Raw genomic sequence first — 21,362 nt, 5'->3', positions numbered from 1 at the left:
TAAGGAAAACCTCCTGCAGTCACTTCTAGAATACAGTGGGATACAGCTGGCAGAGGGCTGTTCTTGCCCTGGCACATGCTTCTTAAGACGTCAGTGGCAGGACACTGGTATACACACAGCCAGACCCATACTCCTAGACTTATGTATTATAGAAATCCTAAAAATTAAGGAGAAAAGGATTAATTCAGTGAGTTTTTTCTTTAGTTTTGTTTCACTAGATAACAGTTCACTCATGGCTCTTGCAGATCCCAAGACAGTCGGGTAACTGGTATACAAAAGTGATACAAAGTGCTGAAGTTCTTGAATAAAGTAGTTTGTCCATTCAAGTTTACTGATAACAGAGATGAAGTATTTCATTTCAATTCTGCAAACAAAATGCAGTGTAAAGGGCAAATTTCAGAAATTTATGGAGAAGTGTAAATTAAAGGTCTAACTTTTCTTCTAGCAGCTGTTAGAGAAAGCTGGTGGAAAAATAACTGGTCCTTAGAGATGCTTTATACTGCTGCCCCTAAACATCAGCATCTTTAATTTTAAATGGATAGGTGTTTGCAAGTTAGTGCAATAGTAAAGTGCAGAAAGTTTTCCATACTCCTCCTCTTCACTTTAGAATGGGGTAGCTAATAAGTTGTTCAAGTATACAAAAATATTCCATTTGATTTTCTTTTTCTAGATCATGTGGGAGAAGAAGTCTTTATTTACAATGAATTTCAATAAAATTTGCATAAATACCTACTCAGTACTGCATCATGACTTCATGTAAGCGATCATTCTGTCCTGTTTTCACTGCTGTGCTCTGTTGCTACAGTATCAATGTGATCAATCCTTTTTTCCTCTGTGGTAATAGCTGTTGAAACTAATACACTGCTGTCATCAGCAACTGTTTGCTCTGACTGAAGGGCTTCTTTAGATTCATCTTTGCTCTGTAGCTTTCCTTCCCTTGTTGCCACCAGGATTCTCAGTAACGTATTCTCCTTAAGGAGGTTTTCTGATGCGTCAGCCAGTTCTTGAAGCTTTTCAGCCATTTCTAATAATTCTCGATTCTTCTGATCATATGTTGCTTGCAACTGCTCGCTGTGGAGCTGCAGAATCTTGTGCTGCTTTTCCAGTGTGTGCTTCTGCTGCTGTAGTCGATGTTCTTCTCTTCTAGCTTCAGAAAGCTGTGCCTCAAGGGAGTCGTGGGCTTGATGCAGGGCCCTGATTTCCAGTCTTAACTTCTGAATTTCTTTCTCCAAGTGGGAGATGTGTCCTTGCTGTAAAACTGTCTCTTTATGTAGGCATTCTTTGGTGCAGGGCTCTGATGAAGAAAGACTTGAGTGATGTAAAATAAATTTAAGAAGATGAGGAAGGCTAACTGGAAAGTCTTCTGGGAACTTCACGCTTTGATCCTTCCTGAAAAGACATACCAAGTTAGCATTAGGACGTAAGGATATGCAAGCAGTAAGTATCTGCTGCACAACTCAAACTTGATATCTTGGCTAGTAACACAGTTAAGAGAAACTTAAACTTACATAATGAAGATATAGCACAGGGTATTTCTATTTCATAAGCTGTTTTACCCGTATTCTGGTCTGTGTGCTGTTAATGTCTCTGCACTGGATCAGTATTTGTCTGGCAAGATCTCGTTGTTTTAAGAAACAGATTTTATTCTTAATCCATATTCAAGACATTTGTTTTAGGACCTTGCATTGCATATGATAGCATCACTATGGTGTATGGCTGATCATAATGAACTGCTATTAATTGATTTTCAATGAAGGAAAACATTGAAGCACTCCAAATCCTACACGCGTTGTTGGGAGTTAAATCCAGCTCTGTAAAACTGAGGTAACTATTTTGAGCCTGAGCCTGCTCGCCTAGAAGTAGCTTAACATGCTCCAATAGCAGAAGGGCTTTACAAGGAGCAGGGAAATACAGTTTGCTTTTAAAAAGCAGTTGCTTTTCTGAGCGGACTCCCTCTTGCTGCTGACAAGCCTTTCTACCCCTTCCTCATATTGCTTTGTCTTCCCGGTACTGAGGTAATCAAATAAGCAAACTACTTGTGACTGGTTTGGGGTTGTTTCTTTCTATTTTGCCATGTATGGCTCAGTGTACAGCTGTAAACACTACTGATTCCATTATATGATGAGGCAGGTCCATCACGTCGTGTAACAGCATATCCTGTTACTCAACTTCCTGACAAGAGTCCAAGCTGCTCCACTACCAGCTCCTCACAGCTACAAACCACTGAAAGACACCCGCAAGCTTCAGCTGTCAAATACTGAAACGTTCTTTTTCTTTGGCTGTGTGTGTCTGCTGGGTGAATTACACAAGTCAGGAAAAGGACACAGGATGAGCCCAGAAGATTACTCCAAAGCAAAGCAGTCAGGTTCAAGAACAATGTCTGATGCTTCACAAGTTCTGCTGCTGTTCCTGTACAACCTGGCCCACACACAACTCAAATGTCCCTATGAGATGGCATGACTGTGCATCTGGCATAGGGAGGTTTCCAAAGTTATTGAACAGTTGCCTCAAAAATGTTTTCTGTGAAATCCAGTTCATTGTCATAGGGGATACAAACATGTTTGCTCACTGAGAACTACTTACTGTAGAAAAATAACATGCTTTAATCAATAATTTGAGAACCTGGGCCAGATAAGGCCTGTGTTCATCAAAATTAAGCTATTTTTGGCAGACTTGGCAATGTGCTTTTTCTTCTCCTGCAGTTCTGGTGATCAGCTAAGTTAATTCTGTAATTACCAGCAGCAGTTTCTCAGCTGACAAGCAACTTACATTCAAATTTAATGATTCATGACATTTTAGAAAAAAATAGCCTATGCTAAGACAAAACTGACTCACTATACAATAGTAACATTTTACTCTGTCATTATCCTTTTTTTTTTTTTTTTTTTTTTTTAAAAATCAAAACCACAGCACGCATCAGAAAAGCCAAGAGGCTATTTGTATTGAAAACCAAAACAAAGCAGCAGCAGCGTGAGGAAGAAAAACCGAGCAGGCCAGGTAACTTGCAAAAACAGTCCCATGGCAAATGCATAAGGAGCTGCACAGAAAGCCTGAACAGGAAGCACCTCTACATCTAAAATAGCACATAATCATTCTAGTACTATCAAAGCCTAATTTTATTTATTACCTAGATGTAGCAAACCTAAAACACACTAGGAAGGAAAAGCAGGAAAGAAAACTGCAGGTCTGGTACCTCTGTGAAACTACTGTGAGACCAAGTGGAATGTTACAAAGCCAATCTCACTAAAAACTACGAAGTTAGTCTAGAGGTGGTTTGTAAAGCAGGCCATGACAAAGGAAGCATCTGTGAAAAAACAAGAAACACGGGACTACATCATAACACCAGCAAGACAGGTGCTAGAGGAAGCTCCACCTACCACAAATTGTTTTACTGCTCCAAAACCTGCTTGATCAATGCTTTAACATAATTCAGGAACAACCCTTTTTGCCATTCCATACTTGAGACTCACACTGTCAGTATACTGACACATATGATCATAGCGTTATTATAGCTTAGCAAACATGAAAAACAAAACACATCAGGGAAAAGAAGTGTATTACCTTTGATGAGGAAAAAATAAAATGGTCGGGAGACGATCTGTCATAAATTCCCAAGGAAGGTCATTTTGAGTGATATCAATTCTGTTAAGAAAACACACACATGAAAAGCCATTTGAGGGATTACAAAAAGAGAAATGCACATTCTTTAAGAATTTTTTTTCCTAAAGCTCTACATAGAAAGGAACATCAGTTTAATTAATGAAACAACTATTCAATTGCTTGCTATAGTTTTATTTTGCTTTCTTCAGTCATCTTTGATTATACATTTTTTATAACAATTCTACTAGAAAAAAAAAGAAAAAGCCCAGACAACCACATAGTGGGTTTTGGGAACACGGAAACAAAAATAACGGCCCAAATGATAGAACTTCAAAGTCAGGGAAGAGAATGGGCGTACATTAGAGAGCAGCATTGTATCCAGCACAATAAAGCAGCAACTGTAAACAAGTGCTAACTCTAGGTTTTGTCCTTCCCCACACATCTCCTGCTGCTCTCTCAAGGAAATTCAGTCAGAATGAAATAAGGACACAGTGACAGCAGAGGTTGTAGGCAGTCATGTATTAGAGAATACATCAGTAAGAACGTATCAGTTGCACTAAAAACCTGACAATGTCAAACGTGTTAGACAATATATGTATCATACGTATGAGTTATGTAAATGCATATATATATCTGAATTCCTCAAAATACAATACTGTACGATTTAATTCTTTACTTCAGATAACCAGAGGAAGGTGAAGACGCTTTTCTGCTGCCATCTGTTGTATTGATTTCCTTTCCAAAATCAAGGTGCTCCAAGAGTAAGTGCACTATTTGAAAATTAATTTAACTAAACTGCAGAAATGCTGCAGTGAGATTGAAAAGTATCAAATTTAGGCAGAGGAAAGTAAGAGAATGGATTCAAAGAAAAATGAAACAGATGACATTCACATCAACTACTGCAAGACTGTAGAGAAGTAATTATTTTCTAGGCCAATTATCTCAATGAACTTGCATTATTCTTCAGAGATTAAATTAGAATCTTTTTTTTTTTTTACCTTGCCACAATGAAATGATCTGGAGGCAAAAGCCGAGCAAGTTGAATAAAGATATGACTAAGAGAAGCACAGAATCCACACCACTGTGCGTAATAGAGCAGCAAGACATTCTGGAAAATGAAATGAAGAGTTTTGTTACCTATTGTAATTAATCTGCAGTAAAGAAGGACTAGTCTTCACAAAATCTCAATTGTTCAGCACTCTTGACATATGAAAATAAACCATATGCTAATGTTGACACGATTTCTTACAAACTACCCACTGATGCCTTCTGTCTCCCGGGTTAACGCAGACATTCTTGGGGAATCTTCTTTCCATAAAGGGAAAAGAGATTTATTGGGTTCCCTCTAAATAAAAATGCATCAGATTTTCTTACACTTCCTATGATTATTCTGCAGCCTTAAATTCCTACATGTCTAACAGCGACTGTACAAAATGTTTTACGACTCTAAAAAGTGACAATGAATGCACAGAAAACAAAAGTGCCGTGTACTTGTTTCCTTTCCGTTATGACAGCCAGACATTGCAACACTCTTCAGCGTTAGCTCAAACTCCCTGTGTGTGGCGCGTGCTGCTGCTGCAGAGAAAGAGGGGAAATGGGGCTGCAGAGTGCAGGCCGAGTCAAGGACTTCTTTTCTTTCCATCTCAAACACACAGGCAAAGCAAAAGGAACAGAACTTTCAACAGTGGTAGAGAGTGGTTGTTCAGGAATCCGCGGCATTGATTTTTTGATTATTTTACCAGGAAAAAGGCATTCTGCAGGTTTAAGTGAATCTGTTACACTATGCTTGATGCTTTTTTTTTTTTTTTTAAGAAACAAATATTCTGGAGTTCTTAATAAACACTATTTTATTTTACAAAGAAGCAATGCACGTGGCTAAAAGAAGAATGAGAACCCTTCAGAACGTGAGCAGTGACTCGCAGGTGCGTTCAGCAGCGAGCTGTACCTTTCCACTGGAGAGCACGACGTCACGAAAGGTGCTGCTGCTCACTTCAGCCACGACGCGCTCCGCAGGGCCACGCGCTGCCGTGCCATCCACGAGGTGCCTCTTCAAAGGACTGTAGAGAATGCTGAAATTTTTAATGAAGTTCTCTGAAATGAAAGTGACACATGAAGTTATTTCTCCATTTTGGCCGGCTGCACTTTGCCATTCCCAGATACATGCTGTACAAAGGCAGAAAACACCAGATCAGCAGATCTGTTCTGACATACCAAGAGCAGTATTTAATTTCACATTTGCTATTCAACATTCATGAAATTCTCAAAGCAGATAAAAATACGGTTGTTTTCCTTCAAGCTCTCTAGGTTTTGAGTATTTATGCATTATTAATAACTGAATAGGAAGGAATCATTAAAAATACTTTGCCTACTCCTGTATGTTTAAGAACCATCTATAAAAACTGAAATCTGTTACAAGTATTAAACACAAACCTGTTCCATTAATGTAAAATATCAAAAGTTAGGACACTTAGAGAAATACAATAAAATAAATAATACAATAGAAAGAAAATCACAGTGACTCTGACAAAATATATAGAAAAAGAGATCTGAACAAAAGCAATTCAAAGTTCTATCTGGAAAACACACACACCTTTCAAAATAAATTTAAAACACTTTCTAAATCAGAGGACAAAAGGAAGGGCCAATCTCCACAGATAGGAGAGCAGTATCTCGTGGAATACTGGCAGCTTTTAGTACATCAGCTGCTGAACGCCAGCACCACCATTAATACACAAATGTGTTTTATAGTATCAGATTTGTTAGAGGTTCAGTGTTATATTTTTTCACAAGTAAATCAGTTTTTGCAATTTCCTTCAACATTATCAAGCAGTCACCATTTACACGCTCCAAAGTTCACTTCATTTAAAGCAAATTCATTTTGATTTGTGAATTTTGGTTCTTATACCATTTAGAAAAATATTCTACTAGTTGGTTAGCTACTGAATACATCAAATAGAATAAGTTAATGTTCACAATGTTGACTATAGTCTCACTTTACAAGGAATCCTTTTTAAAATGGCGTGAAGTTTTCCATTCATAAGTTTACTCACAAACCTGTTTTTCTTATTTAAAGCATTTCTATAGCAATAGCATACCCAGGGTAGATCCTGTAAGCGACTGATTCTGATCAAGGACATAGTGCAGTTCTTCTTTCAGGTCAACAATGGCAGCAAATTCCTTAAGATGAGTCGATCTCGATGCTCCTAGTCTCTCTGCATATATCCAAAAAAGATTTGAATCCAGCAGATAGAGATTCAAGGTTTTGTTGGTCCTACAGCTCAGACCAGTAATGTTAGTGCCACTAATATGAAGGTCAGGAATAAAGCAGTTCCTGTCCTCAATATGAGGAATAGAATTCTGGATGTCAGCATTATCTTTCTTCCCATGGGAAGAAAATGCTACTTTAGGGGTCTGAAAGATGGTCTTCTCAGAACTAATGAAACTTAAAAAATGTCTATCGACCGTTCTGCAACATGCAGTGTAATAGCTAAAGGGACTATAGAAACTTAGGAAATTGCTGCATTCAATGCTATTCGATACAACTTGAAAAAAGGTGTGTTCCTGGAGGTAGAAAGAGTCCAAAGCTGTTTCTATCTCAAAGAAGTTACAACGTGGCACACTGACTTTATCTGGTTTGACACCAAGTGTCTGGTTAATGCAAAGCTCACATACATTGTGAGTTCTGGATATCGAGTGCCACTGCGGAAGCACCACCGTGTTACAGCATGGGTACTTGGTTATCAAAAATGTTTCTGCCAATTTCTCATGTGCATCAGGATCAGAGGCATCAGAAGCTGGTGAATCACTGTTCCCTAGGTGCTGAAGCTCTGGTTCAGCTGCTTGGCTTTTGTTACAGCTGTGGTATTCCAAGGCCACTTTGGTAATCTACAAGGAAAAGAAAAAAGCAAAGCAAGATTAACTGCACATAGTTCACTCAAACCCAGTTACCTGTTGCAGGTTTAACAACCTATGCAACTTTTGATGGAATTTCAGAAACAAAGTTTACTACTCTTCTACATTCTTAGGAAAGAATTACAGGAAACCCTGACTTTGTAACAAAGCTCGGTATCTCAGTCTACAGGAATTAAATGCATGGAACTACAAAAATACACTTTAAAACACTTTCATTCCGTGACATTGACCTCAAGGTCCTCTCTGTATCCTACTTATCACAGTTCAATAACACTGTATTATACGGTTGAATCCCACTATGCAATGCATTAATCAGTATCAGCTCCTGAATTTCCTTTGTTTTCCAATATGAGGAGAAAATAAATAAAAGCATTCCCAAGTGAAAAGAGAACAGAGGTTCTTCCCACTCCATGCAGCATACAAATCCTGTAAGCACGGCTAAGAGAGCAAAAGTGATGCCACTGCCCTGCAGCCATGGCATACAGCTGTAACCCTGCAGTGTGCTCTGCACTCTCCAGCCATGACATACAGCTGTAACCCTGCAGTGTGCTCTGCACTCTCCAGCCATGGCATACAGCTGTAACCCTGCAGTGTGCTCTCGCTGTGGGGGAACCCTGCTACTCATTCAGTGCTCACGTTCCTGAGTCACCAATTTGTTTTTCATACCGAAGGGGAAACATGCAGCAAAAAGGTACACATAAAGAACAGATAAATAACAGAACGTATAAGAAGGGAAAAGAAAGGAGCAGATTTCCCTTCCATCCCACCTATCACAGGAAGTTATTTCACTTACTTCGTCTAAAAGAGGCTGAATTTCTGCTAAGGGATTGTAAGGTATAAAGACGAGAAGTGCCGGTCCTTTCTTCAGCTCGTTGTTCAGAAGAAGGCTTTTTCCGCCATGTGGTCTCAGCCAGCGTATGAGCAGCTCTCGATTTTCCAGAGCCCACTTGCAAACGTTCTCAGCTGTATAGTTCATGATGTCATTTGGATAGATCTTGAGAAGGGAAACAATAATTGTTTGCTCTCATTTACTAAAACATATTGCTTATTGAACACAGTTCACAACTGCAGCGTGTTTTGCTACAGTAATGCCTAAAACTCATTTTTAATTTAACAAAACTATTCAGAGCTTCAGCACTTCATACCTCCTTTTCCTTGGGGTAAACTGTCCAGTTTCTCATCAGACCACAGCAACATTCACAGTCTTCCAGGCACCAAGTCTTCTGCTAAGCAAGCTCATTTTTCCTTCATCGCATCGTTATAATCTCTACTGTCTGCACTTGCACAAAGCTTTACAAGGAGTGCCATCTCTCCGTTGATATCATCGTGTGTTTCAATTTACAGCATACTAGAGAAGTTTTTCCCACTACTAATTCAACATATTAACTCACCTTAAGTCAGTATTTTAAGACCCCAACATCAAGACTGCATTTAAAATGTTTATACTGTTTTTTATTACTGAATGTATGGAAAAATTGTTGAAGAAAACTGGCTTACAGCTTCAAGGGTCATTTTCATGAATTAAGACAAGTTTATCTTGAATTGCTCACAAAGACAACAGCAGTCTCATGCATTTACCAGTAATTTCTAGAAAAAAAACAATCATGTTCTCCCTAACCTCAGCTGAATAAAATACTGCAACAACACTTATCTTCACAGAGCTTCCACTCACGTTAGCAGTGTGAACAGATAAGCAATCCATACAGAATAACAATTCCAAAAGCATTTTCAGTTTTAGACTTCCAAAACCATGAAACGCAGGTTTTGAAGTTCTGATAAATTTTCAATTAAATTGATATAAATAGTTCTTTTAATCAGCGTTATGTCATACCTTTAAATCTACAAGCAAGTTTTCACACCACCTACCACCTCCCCCACAAAATCTCTTCCTCTTACCCGCATTCAGTTATAGCTTTCTGACTCCCACCTGCTGGATGAAGTAGAAACTTTATGAAGAAAGTCTCTGTATGACCATTTATGAGGTGTTTGGGCCTCTGGGGTTTTGTTTTGAAGGAGACAAACAATTTCCCAAATTATAAGAATGATCCCAAGGGTCTGTGAAAACTTAGGTCAACCTATTACCGAACGCTGAACACGCTGCAAACTGAAGCCCCATTTTCACACGCTTCAGCAACAGTAGGACAAGAGCTGAGCTGAAGTGTCTATATACCTTCATGCATTGAAAGTCCGTGTATTAAAGCTTTTAAATTATATCTCAGATAAATACAGATAATATACATAGTCAAGAAGATAATTTTATTTCTGTCACGGATGGATAAGCTACAACTCAAAGTACTTCAACCTGTGCTAGTGCAACTTTACATCGCTGCAGTCTGGCTCTTATTTCCCTATGAGCGTAAGGAAAAAAAAACAACAAGCACACGTGTGTATCTTTGACTCTTGCTAAAACCAGCAAAGGAACTGAGTCGGACACTTCTCCTGAGGCCGTACCACACGCCTGGTCTAGACACTGTTTGAAGTTTAAGTCATTTAGAGAAGCTGCTAATTAGCAGAAAGAAAATGCGTATTACTGTACAAAAATAAACTTCTTAAACACTCCTTATTCTACCGCTTTGTGGAACACTCCTTTATTATATAATTGTCCACGTGACGTTACATGTTCGCACTGCAACACGGTTTCAGTCTCCACACACTGTCTCAGAGTTGCTACGACATAAGTAAGATACTCACAAGAGATGTGTTGACGTGTCTGTGCAAATACACGCTGCCCGAGTGCACCAACGAGATCTCCTCCGCAACATGCTTAGCTGTGATCACTCCGAAGCGTATTGTTCCCAGGTAATCTTAAAGGGCAAATTTTCACATTTTAAACAGAATTCTACACGCTGAACTTCTCTCCTAAAAGCCTTACAAGAATACAGATCTTATTTTTAAAATGCAACAACACTGGAACTACAGACACTCTGGAATTCAACGCAGTCAAGTGCTGGTCTGAGCATGGCACAGATGCACTGCAGCTATGCTTGAAGGATTTGAGAAAAGTGCATCTTCATGTATCGCTGGAGAGCAGCCTGCCCTGTGCTCTAATTCCACGATGGCTGACCACAAAACATACCACAAACCTTTCACGTAAGCAAACTTTGCACTGTAATGAAATACAGATTCATAATTAGATGAATCTTAATAAACACTCAGAAGGGATTCACTTTCAAATTACAAAGTATTGCAGAGAAATACTAAAGTCAATTTACATATTTCATTCCATTTACATAGATCGTTCACAGACCCCTTAAATTTTGAAGAAGAGGCTTTTACCTTTCTTTAATGAGTGTAAAGCTGACGTAAAGAAGGTTAAATAACCAGGAGGCTGCGGTGAAGCATTGAACTCAAAATATCCTACAACTCCAGGCTGGAAGAATAAGAATTACAGTTACCGTTAGTTCAAGCATACGGGAGATGAAAGTTGCTTGCCTACACTAAAATGTAGCATTTTAAAAAGACAACAAAACAATGTTTACTGAAGAACAGTCACTTTATGCTGTCAGAAAAGAATTAATATTAGAAGACTGACTGGCAATCAGTTCTAAAGCTGTTATTTGAGAGCTACACAAAAGGCGAGGGGGCTTTTAGGACTGTAGAGGCATGAGTTTCAAGCTGCCCATTGCCCACGCTGGCTACTGAAGTTCTCTAAAAATTAAAATTTGCTTTGAAATCATTAGTCAGTTCCAAACCGTAACTGTTTTAAGACTTCTTCAGAACAAGAATATCAAGGACAATTTTTCAGCCTACCAACAACATTCTAATCATTCAGCACGCTGCACACAATGAGCGACTGCTGTGCATCCACACATTCTGCGAGTCAAAACCGGACCTGCTAAGTTGACATACCAGCCCACATTAAAGCCAGCAGTCCCTGCCAGTGCTTACACTGTGTCACTTAGGAGTCAGTGCGAGAGCAGCTGCACAAGAACAAAGATAAAAAATAAATAAGAAAAGATCTTCAGTTGCTGATCAGACAGTGTGGAATGTGAAAGGCTCATCCGCACACAGGGCTGCTCCCGGCACAGCGCCCGGCCACGGCCACAAGGGCAGCAGAGCCGCGGGGCAGGCAGGCCAGCAGCACGCAGGCTCCTGCTCCAAAACGTCATCTACGTTTTTAGACTTTGCAGGATACAATCCATTTTAAAAAATCATTATTAATCACTGTTTTCTTATTCACCATTCCAATTTGGTTTAACAGACCTTCAGGACATAGTAAGCGATGGACTCTGGTTATTCTGTGCTGTTTCCCAGTTCCACCAGTGCATGCAGAAAGCACTGAACGCACAAGGCAAGAGCACAGGGATCGCTGTGGGACGAAAGATTCCAGCCTCACCCATCACCCCTGGATGAGGCAAATACCTTCCCAACTAAATACTTTCATTTGGTATTTCATAGGATGCTTTAATTATTTCAGTCTTACATGTTAAAAAAAAAAAGATCTTGTTTTAAAACAGGAATATAGGATTTGGCCCTTACTGATATTTGTAAAAATATCTTGGAATGATTCACCGATAAAATCGTTCCCCATTCCAACCAGTGACTTTCAGGAGGAATGACCCTGCCTGACGCTGAATGCTACCCACAAGACCCTTCTTCATAAAGATTACTTATGAAATACCCCAGGAAAATTACCAACAATAAAAACGAGGTATAGCAATTACTGAAGTTTCTCCAGTAATGGCTGCTGAGAAGAAAATAAAAATATAAATAAAGAAGTGAAAATATACAGAAATGCAATAGCATTCATTCTTCAAGGAAGGAAAACAGTTACAAAAATAAGACAGTAATTACTTTTCTTCACTTTTCTTTCATGACACCAAATTAAGAAAGTAACAAACCAGCCCCTTATGAAGTATCCAAGTAAACCCAACAAGGAGACAGACACCGCACGTTGCACGGCTCCCCATCTCCTGGGACTGTTTCTAAAAACCATCACTGTACAAAGCAAACTGGTGGCACCAAGCAGTGAATGAAACAAAGTCAGAAGTGACAGCAGAAGTGACAAGAAGCTGAAGAGCAGACCTAGAAAGCGTTTCAAAGCCACTGAACAGACGAGGCCCTGACTGCTCTGTTATGCACTAGTTGCTGTGGCTGCAGATTTCTGAGCACTGACTGGACAGTAAGGCGTTACCAGGAGTGATTTTTAGAGAAGGTTTCAATAATAAGAAATCGGGTGGGCTTAGCAGAAAGCACACTTTATGTATGTACCTCAAGCTCTGTGCCTGATCTGTAACCTTTTAAACAACGTCCTTCTTGTGATCATCCAACAATAGTTAAAATTTCCTCCTTGTGACCAGGGGCAGGTACAGGAGGAAAGTGGCCAAAATGCTGCGTTCCTTCTTGAGTGCTGTGCAAATTGTCCAGTCCTTCTGCCAACTATCCCAGTACCGTAATGGAACCTGAGCAGCTCTGGGAGCTGGACCAACACAGAAGCTGCTCAGCAGAAGAGAGATTCAACACTTACAAGGGAGAGCTCAGCATAAATAAGAAGTTCCTAATCTCACAACACAAGTTTGTTAAGAGGAGCTCAGACAGCACCAGATTCCACCTCCTTGTAGCTATGGCAGAACTGCAGATCGCTCTCTTCTGATGCCACGTAGATCTTCCTACATATTTTATATTGTTTCCCAATTGGGATGTTTTCCTTTGCTCTCAAAAAGTAAATTCTTATCCTATTTTAATTTTGCACTACTGACATTTCACAAATACATAAAAAATCCAACTAATTACTGTCAGAACGTGCAGCCTCAGCTGTGGGTCAGGAGCAGCACTGCTGTGTGTACACCTTCTGGTGCCCAGACCCAAGCCTGGAGCCCCAGCACCACTGTTTTCCAAGGAGGCAAGCAGAACAACAGTGAAGCTTTAGAGCAGTAAAACTGAAGCAGAGAAAGGACAACAGAATTGCTTTTAATCACAGGAAGTATCTGCACCAGAGACAGACACGGAACTCACTACTCCTGCCTCCCAGCCCCTGCTTACAGCGCTGGGGACCTGAACACACGGAGAGCTCTGAATGCATGAGCCCGGCCCAGCACCCGTGCCGGGAGCTGCAGCTGCCTTCACTGCAGGGCACACGCTGCGCTCCGTCCTGCAGCTGTGCTCCAGAGGAGCCTCTTGGTTCTGCGGCTCTGCACAGCGCCGCGCGTTCTGCCCACGCTGCAGCAGCAGCTCGCCATGCAGGGCTGTTCTCCAGGAACTAGGAGTGCAGGAAGATGACAGTATTTGCCATCGTGCGCTATAGAAAGTTACAAAGGGATTAGAAATGGTTCCAATTTCAACGCACGCTGTCCCCTCGGAAGTCATTAACCCACCAGAACTGCTCCTAGCCTCGGCGCCTCTGAGCACGCAGGACTGAAAATGGGAAAGCAGCAGTGCACCGGTGGATGAAGATCACCAAGAACAGCACACAGAGAGGTCAGGAGCCGTTAGTTATTCCAACTGATTTCACATTTGTTTTTACTTAGCATTTATCTTAGCAGAAAGATTTCATATTCCTTTAAAATTAAAACAATTATTATATATATCTCAGATGCTGCAAGATTTTGGGGAAAAGATTTCTTTTGTCTTCCTGGTTCACGTGTCTTTTTTTCCCCCATGAGGTAACAACTCTGATTCTTGCCTCTACTGAAGTACTGCAAATTAACAGCATCATTAAATCGTGACAGTCACTGCACAGGGAACCAGCGTTACGAATGTGTTGTTTCATGTATTTATGATTATAGCATATTTACAGGGCACTGATTTCAAGACTCCGGAGAGCAACGAACACTTGGGAGCAGATCAAATTTAACTGTGAAACAAAACTCTTTCTGAACCACAGCAGTAAAGCTAGAGAAGAGAGACAAGTACCTCATAATTTGAGAGGAAATCTAGTAATTTTGATCGAGACGAGATGTAGAGTAGTGGTGTCATCACCCGGCGAACAAACTTTTCAATATAAACAGCACTCATTGGGCCTTTGTATTCAATTGGTCCAAAACTAGTACCAAAAAAAATAATAGAACATTAAGACTGAAATTCACAGTAGAGTCCCTGTTGGAGGCGGCAGAGGTGGAGTTCTACAGACAGCAAGCTCAACTCTTGGGACTGCTCTGTGCACATTATCCGCGGTGCCTGCAGCTGGGAGAGCTGTGTTACATGGACACAGCAGCGTCCCTGAGGCACAGCACAGCATCCCCAGCTGAAATCACAGCGACAGCGCGGCATCTATGCGCAGGTGCGATGTGCTGGTGGGGACAGAGATGGAGACCACTTCTGAGTTCCATTAACAAAGCTGGTAAAAGCCAGGAGTTAGTTAAATATTCCTATCCATATACTGCTGCTTTAACTATCTGAAGTAAGTCCACCACATAATAAAGATCTCAAAAACTGCTCCTATTTTCCCTTTGTTTTCATTTTTAAATGTTTAGACTGAAAAGGTGCTAGAGTTCTTTACTTGAACATTTCCAAGTACCCTTCAGTAAAGCCGGGACCAACCCAGCCATGCTGCTGCTGGGCAGCCCGAGTGACCCTGCAGCTCCTCCCTGCGGCACCGACACCCGCAGCACACAGCGCAGAGCAGGGCCGTGTGGCTGTGGCTGCCAGACCTCCTCCTTCACCCCCCTGACATCACAGAATGGCTGAGGTTGGAGGGGACCTTGAAGATCATCTAGCTCAACCCACTTGCCGCAGGCAGGGCTGCCCCACACCAGATCAGGTGGCCCAGGATCTCATCCAGCCTGGCCCTGAATGCCTCCAGGGATGGGGTGGCCTGTGCCACGGCCTCACCGCCCTCCAAGTAAAGGATTTCCTCTTAACATCTAACCTAAATCTCCCCTCTTTTAGTTTAAAGGCATTCCCCCTAGTTCTATGGCTATCAGACCATGTAAAAAGTATTGGTCCTCCTCCTGCTTGTAAGCTCCTTCCGTGTACTGGAAGGCCACGATGAAGTCTCCCCGCAGCCTTCCCTTCTCCAAACTCAGCAGGCCCAGCTCCCTCAACCTTTCCTCACAGGAGAAGTGCTCCAGCTCTCTGAGCATCTCCGTGCCCCCCTCTGGACCCGCTCCAGCAGCTCTGCATCCCTCCTGAACTGGGGGCACAGGCCTGGGCACAGTGCTCCAGGTGGGGCCTCGCAAGGGCAGAGCAGAGGAGGACGATGACGTCCCTCTCCCCGCTGGCCACCGCTCTTTTAAATCCTTCATCTCATTTATTATCATTAGGTTGGACAAGTCATCACAGTCTAAAATGAAATCAAAAACCAAGAGCACAAAGAATTAGTCCATTCCCATTAGTCCACTGAAGAATTTAACGTGATGCATTCTGTAATACAGCTTATACGTATACATGTTCAAAAAAAAAATTTTTTTTTTTTTTAAATTCAAGCTTGCACTGAGATACCCATACGCAAACGTTCTGGAATGGTTTTCTAGAGCTTACTGGATTAATCTATATCCTTCGTTAGTATATTACAAGTCTTTGCCTTAATACCAACACATACTGCTTCCTGTCACATGCACTGTACAAAGCATAAGAGTTTAATACCTCAGGCATGAGGGGTGTTATTGCTCTCTGGGGGTTTTGTGAGGTTATCAACATGAATTTACATCTCATTTTGCTGCAACTCTGTTTAAAGATATAGCAATCAGTTGCTGACACTACCCAAGTGTATTCATCTAACGTGTTGCTATTTCAAAATAAAATAATCCTAACTCAACACATGTCCAAGTAAGATTCTGCACAAACATATTTGTTGGGTTTTTTTGTTTGCTTGCTTTTATTACAGTTTGAATTATGCCATTCAAAGCTCAGCTGACAAGGATTAGGATTGTTCATCCTCAGCACAAATCCCCAAACCGAGTACAACCTGCCTCTACAATGGGAGAGCTGCAAAACTGCCAGTGAGAAACTATGCTGCATCCAGCTCTGCTGTGCCTAGTACTGGAAAAGGATTACTTTCTGCTCCACACAAAAAGAATGCATACATACAAATACTAGAAGATTCAAAGCGAGACTGCAGAATACTATACAACGTTACTCAAACATCTGGGGCATTAAAAATGAGTGTACAATTCAAATTTAGAAGAACATCTTCACTGCACAGTTCCATTTCAACATGCGCCTAAATTCCAGTCCTACATACATGACTGCTGCCAAAAACTGGGACCAGTGAATATAATCCACCTACAGAGCAAACAGAAAACTAAAATAAAAACATAAATCTGAATCATTTGCATTTCATTGGAGACAGAACTTCCAGGAGATGCATGTGCAATACAAATTTTCCTTAAGGATGAAAACTTGAGCAGCACGTCATTTAACTGACAGGTACAGCCCTTCTCAACACCTCAGCAGCATACATTATGAGCTTCGCTCAGTCCCCTCCTCTTCAGCTGTTTATTTTAACTGTAGACACAGTATTTCGAAAATGTAACATTTTATACAAGGGCTACTCCAAAAGTAATGCCTCCTATTTTATTACGTTGCTCAATGATGTTGAAAAATAGTGTTTTGTAGCTGAGAATTTGCTCTATCAAACAGTGTTGTTGTGCTCTTTGTATCTGTTGTAGTTTCCATGGAAATAAATAGGAGGCATTACTTTTGGAGGAAACTATGTACAATAGTTCTGCTTTGCAAAGTGCCGACAAGAAAAACAGGCTTTAAACATGGAGCTCTTACCTGCGGTGGTACAAGTGTATCACAGGAAAATAAAAGAAATGCTTCTGCTTCCTACACTTCCCCTGGTTCCACCAGCAATTAATAGCAACAAACAGCACCTGCAAAGCAGAGACAAGTTTGCAGATAACAACAAAGCACCTTACTGTAATTTTCTTTATCTAATCTGCCTTTTTTTTCCCCCAACACATTCCACCTGTTATTTTCAACACCTTTTCAAAGCGGTATTTCATACCCACACCTCTTAATTCTATTGGTTTCTTTTCTCCCCCTCCATTTTTTTTTAAAGCTTTTTGTTATTTCTTTGCATAGCAATATTTTGTGAGTGATTTTCTTTCCACTTGTTAAGCTTCCTAATCTAAGTCCTGGGACTGGCGGCAAACTCCCTATGGTTTCTACGTGAAGGCACACCAATAAGTCCAGAAACACTTTTCCAGAAGGAAGCTGCAGAGCTCCCCATCCAGGAGCAGAAATAACACTCGGATGAGCAGGCATCACAGCTTTGCTCCATTCACTCTAACACTCAGTATGTAAAACTAAAGACGACTGGCTGCGTTACTGTAAGATACGGACATTCAGATCTTCCAGGTTCCCACAGGATGACAGGCATTAGGCTCTCTTCAGATATTAAAGATCTACCAGGTCAGGTGTAAGACTCCTGTCTTCTCTAGTTACCTGGTCTGACAATCTCTTGGCCACGCGTTCTATTTCTTCTCTCACTGCAACCGACTGGCCACACCACGGCGCGTAGAAGAAATACAACGCAATCTCTGAGTCCTGACGAAGGTGATCTGCATAGTCTAATTGTCCCCGAAAAAGATCAATGACGGGAGATCTTGTGGAGAAAAAATTCACCGGAAGCTTCGCTGGCATCGTAACATCTTTTGCTCGGCTGCGGGAAGGAAATTAAGAGGGCTCATTGAGACTGTGGAGTAGTTAAAAAAGTGTGCCCAAAGCCCCACGTTATTAGGGCTAGCAAATGTCACGCAGTGACAAAACTGTAAGAATTGACACAAATGACCACAACTTAAATTATCTGAGTTAGTTTCAAGAAATACCATAAAAATCTAAGGATCACCCTTTTTAACAAGTTTCAGAAAGTCACGCTGTCATAACATGCATGATGTTCATGGGTATGTTAGCTCACACTCTCACTGCTGGGTGCTGCAGAGCATAGAATTACCAGGAAGAGTGATTCCTTTGGATTCCTTCCCTGGTCTCATCCTCTTTTAACACTTGTGCTTTAGGTAACAGCACCCTGATAAGAGAAGAGACACTGGTCACACAGCTTTGCGATGCTTGTATGAACAGAGACCATTATTGTGCCTTATACTTTGCTTTAAAGTGTTCTGCGCTTCTATTATTTTATACTCTATTATGAAAAACTAACTGTTTTACCGTGACTTTTAGCACCGGGTGAATATGTGCTAGTTTATTTTACCAACATCAGCAATTAGAGCTGGGACCACAGACTTTATCCAGGGCACGTTTCCTTTCAGAAGATGCCAAGAAATGGGGTCTTGATTTAAAGACAATACAATATGGGATTACAACAGATCAACTCTCTTAAGAGAAATGACTTTGACCAATAACACCAAGAACAAAAACTGAGTACTCAGGAAACTGCTTTCTGTCACACCAGCACTCCAGCATTCCAGAATGCAGCAGATCCAGCACCTTCTGGAAGTTCTGGGAGTTCTTAATTCGTATGTAACAGATAGCTTTCACTCCAGATCCAGAGTGTCCAGCATACGGACTGGTTCCTCATCTTCACAATTCATTAATCCTATCACTCACAAAAGGACGTGCTCTCACAGACGGCCCCAAAAGCAGTGCGTGCTACGGACTTCTGCCTCAGGTCCTTCTCGTCTGCCCCGTCAGCACGCCCTGCCCCGACAGGAGCTGAGCCCACGCTGACACCTGCTTCTGAGGAGACGCCATCAAAACCTCTCCTCTCAAACACTCGGCTGCCCGCCCTCACGAGCCCAGCCCCAGGCCGCGGCCTCCCCTGAAGGAAGGGCTGAGGGTAGGTGGTCGGTTCCAGAGCTGGGTGGGTGAGCAGACAGATGGACAGAGCATAACAGCGTAAGACTAAAAAATGGGATACGAAACTGGCTCTAAATTGCAAGAAAACTAGTCAACAGAAGACATACCATAACAAGAACGAGTCAGGAACTACATGACTACCCTCCAGTAGGAGAAAAACCCACAAAAGCTCATTATTAGAGAGCCACCAGACGGCAAAGCAGCAGCTAGCACCCCGCTCGTTGTGCCCAGCGCCGCCTCCCTCTGCGTTCCGGGCGCACTCCGCACCCCAAGGACCGCTCTCACGGAGTGCCGGCGCTGAGGGCCGCGCTACGATCCGCCCCTGCGGCCGCGCAGCCCCGAGCGCGGGCAGCCCGCACAACGGGGAAGCCATCGGGTCCCGTCGTGCCCCGCGCCCCAAGCGCAGATGTTCTTAAAGCGGTGCGGTACGGCCTAAGGCGAAGTGAAGTCACCTCCACCCAAACTTCCACCGCGGCACCCGGATCTCGCTCCGGGCCGCGGAGCCGGGCGGCCCAGCAGCAGCCGCTCCCCTCCTCCCGTCCGTGTGGGCAGCGCCCGAGGCCTCCGCGCAAGGAGCTCCGGACGCGGGGTCCAGCAGCGGAGCGGCGCTCGGAGGGAAGGAAAAAGCCGTTCCCCGACGCGGCCGGTGAAGACCCGCGGCTTCGGATCGCCGTCTCCTCCGTCCCGCCCGCACGGCTCCGTGCGGCCCCGCGCCCGGCCGGCTCCGGGCCCCGCGGTTGCCACGGGGACGGCTCCGCGGGCCACGCGCCCACCACGCGCCCCGCCACGGCCTCGCAGCGCCCGACCGTAGAGCGCGAGGCGGCGCGCGGCCAGAGCGGCGCGAGGGGCCGCGCTCGGAGGGCGCCCCGCTCCGGGCCGGGCCGGGCAGCCCCGTTCCGCCCGCCGGGCCCGCCGCGCCGAGTCCTCGCAGGCCCCGCGGCGCGACCACCCGGGCGGCCCCGCCGCTCCCCCGCCATTACCTGCAGGTGACTTTGAGGGCGACGAGGAAGGCGCAGCCCAGCACGATGGCGGCGCCGCACAACAGCTCGGGTCGCCGCGCCATCTGGGCGGCGCGAGGCCGCAGCCGCGGAGCAGCCGCGGGGCCGGGCCCGGGGCCGCCGCATAACGACATCGCCGCTGGGCGCGGCGGGGAGGGCCGCGGGACACCGGGCCGCTCCCGCTCGCACACGTCTCCCTGCCGCCCGCCTGTCAGCCGCCCGGGGCGGGCCCGCCGCCCGCCAACCCGCCGCCGCCACGCAGCGCCGAGCCGAGCAGGCGCAGGGGCGGCCGGGAGCGGTCCGAGCCCCCGCAGCCCTGAGTGAGGAGAAGCGCTCGGGAGCGGCTTCGCTCGGCTCCTGCCCGCAGCGATTCCCCCGCGTCCCGCCCGTGCAGCAATCAGAGAGCTCACACCGGCGTACTGAACAAGGGTTTCATGTTTAGTTTTGTCTAGAATTACTTCCAATAATTTACAGAGCACTTACATTGAACAACGAAAGCATAAAGCCGAGAGAACAATTCAGAAAGGCACACGATACAGTCAGGCTTTGTCACAGAAATAAGTGTCCATAGTACTCCGCGCTGTTGGTCACAGAGCGCGGCCCCGCGCCCCGCCCCGCCCGCCCCGACCTTCGGCTCCGCCACTTCCACGTACACAACATACGGCCAATGACTACACTCAGGCTACTGAAGTCATTCTTAAAGCTCTTCTAATCACGTAAACCAAGAAAGGTGACTAAAAATGCTCTTGAGAGGAGGGAGAGGTGAAAGGGAGAAAAAAAAAAAAAGCAAACAAATTTAGCAATTTCTAGTGACTGACTGAAAGAAGTTTGCTTAAACAAAAGAACTGAATCAGCACAAAACCGAAGCCAATGTCGGATCTGCAAGAAGCCAAAATGAAATGAACAGGAGCTCAGGATCAACAGGACTGTGCGGGCTCCCTTGCCAGAGCTGAGGGCGGCCGGGCCGCTGCCCCCTGCTTCCAGCTGGGATGGCGGTGCCTGCCTGCCTCCCGTCCCGCTCCGCGTCGCTCCTCTCGCTTTGCAAGCACGTGGGCCATTTCTGTTAGCTCAGTGATGGGATGAGTCCAAGGAGATAATGACGATAAAGCAAACTGCAAACAAGCAGCCGAGACACAGAAACTAACCTAGATT

General features: G+C 43.6%; 1 protein-coding gene across 3 annotated transcripts; it reads right to left on the bottom strand.

Moving 5' to 3' along the window:
* On the bottom strand, positions 311-21,309 carry TXNDC11 (thioredoxin domain containing 11). 3 transcript variants are annotated; one of them, XM_021411198.1, is made up of 13 exons: positions 19,665-19,965; positions 18,350-18,424; positions 17,842-18,058; positions 17,170-17,267; positions 14,365-14,494; positions 10,789-10,882; positions 10,204-10,316; positions 8,306-8,506; positions 6,696-7,485; positions 5,546-5,691; positions 4,599-4,708; positions 3,562-3,642; positions 311-1,389 (listed from the first exon to the last, which is right to left on the bottom strand). In XM_021411198.1, exons 3-13 carry the CDS (start codon positions 18,037-18,039, stop codon positions 765-767), a joined length of 2,586 nt encoding a protein of 861 aa, XP_021266873.1. In that variant the 5' UTR covers positions 18,040-18,058; positions 18,350-18,424; positions 19,665-19,965; the 3' UTR covers positions 311-764. The 3 variants fall into 3 exon arrangements, with proteins under 3 accessions (XP_021266873.1, XP_021266874.1, XP_021266872.1); XM_021411199.1 differs by lacking the exons at positions 18,350-18,424; positions 19,665-19,965 and adding an exon at positions 20,694-21,309; XM_021411197.1 differs by lacking the exons at positions 18,350-18,424; positions 19,665-19,965 and adding an exon at positions 20,193-20,381.

The sequence above is a fragment of the Numida meleagris genome, chromosome 13 (assembly GCF_002078875.1).
Source record: "Numida meleagris isolate 19003 breed g44 Domestic line chromosome 13, NumMel1.0, whole genome shotgun sequence".
Classification (NCBI taxonomy): domain Eukaryota; kingdom Metazoa; phylum Chordata; class Aves; order Galliformes; family Numididae; genus Numida; species Numida meleagris.
The sequence above is the reverse complement of the archived record's forward strand: the minus strand, read 5'-3'. Positions and strand labels throughout refer to the sequence as shown.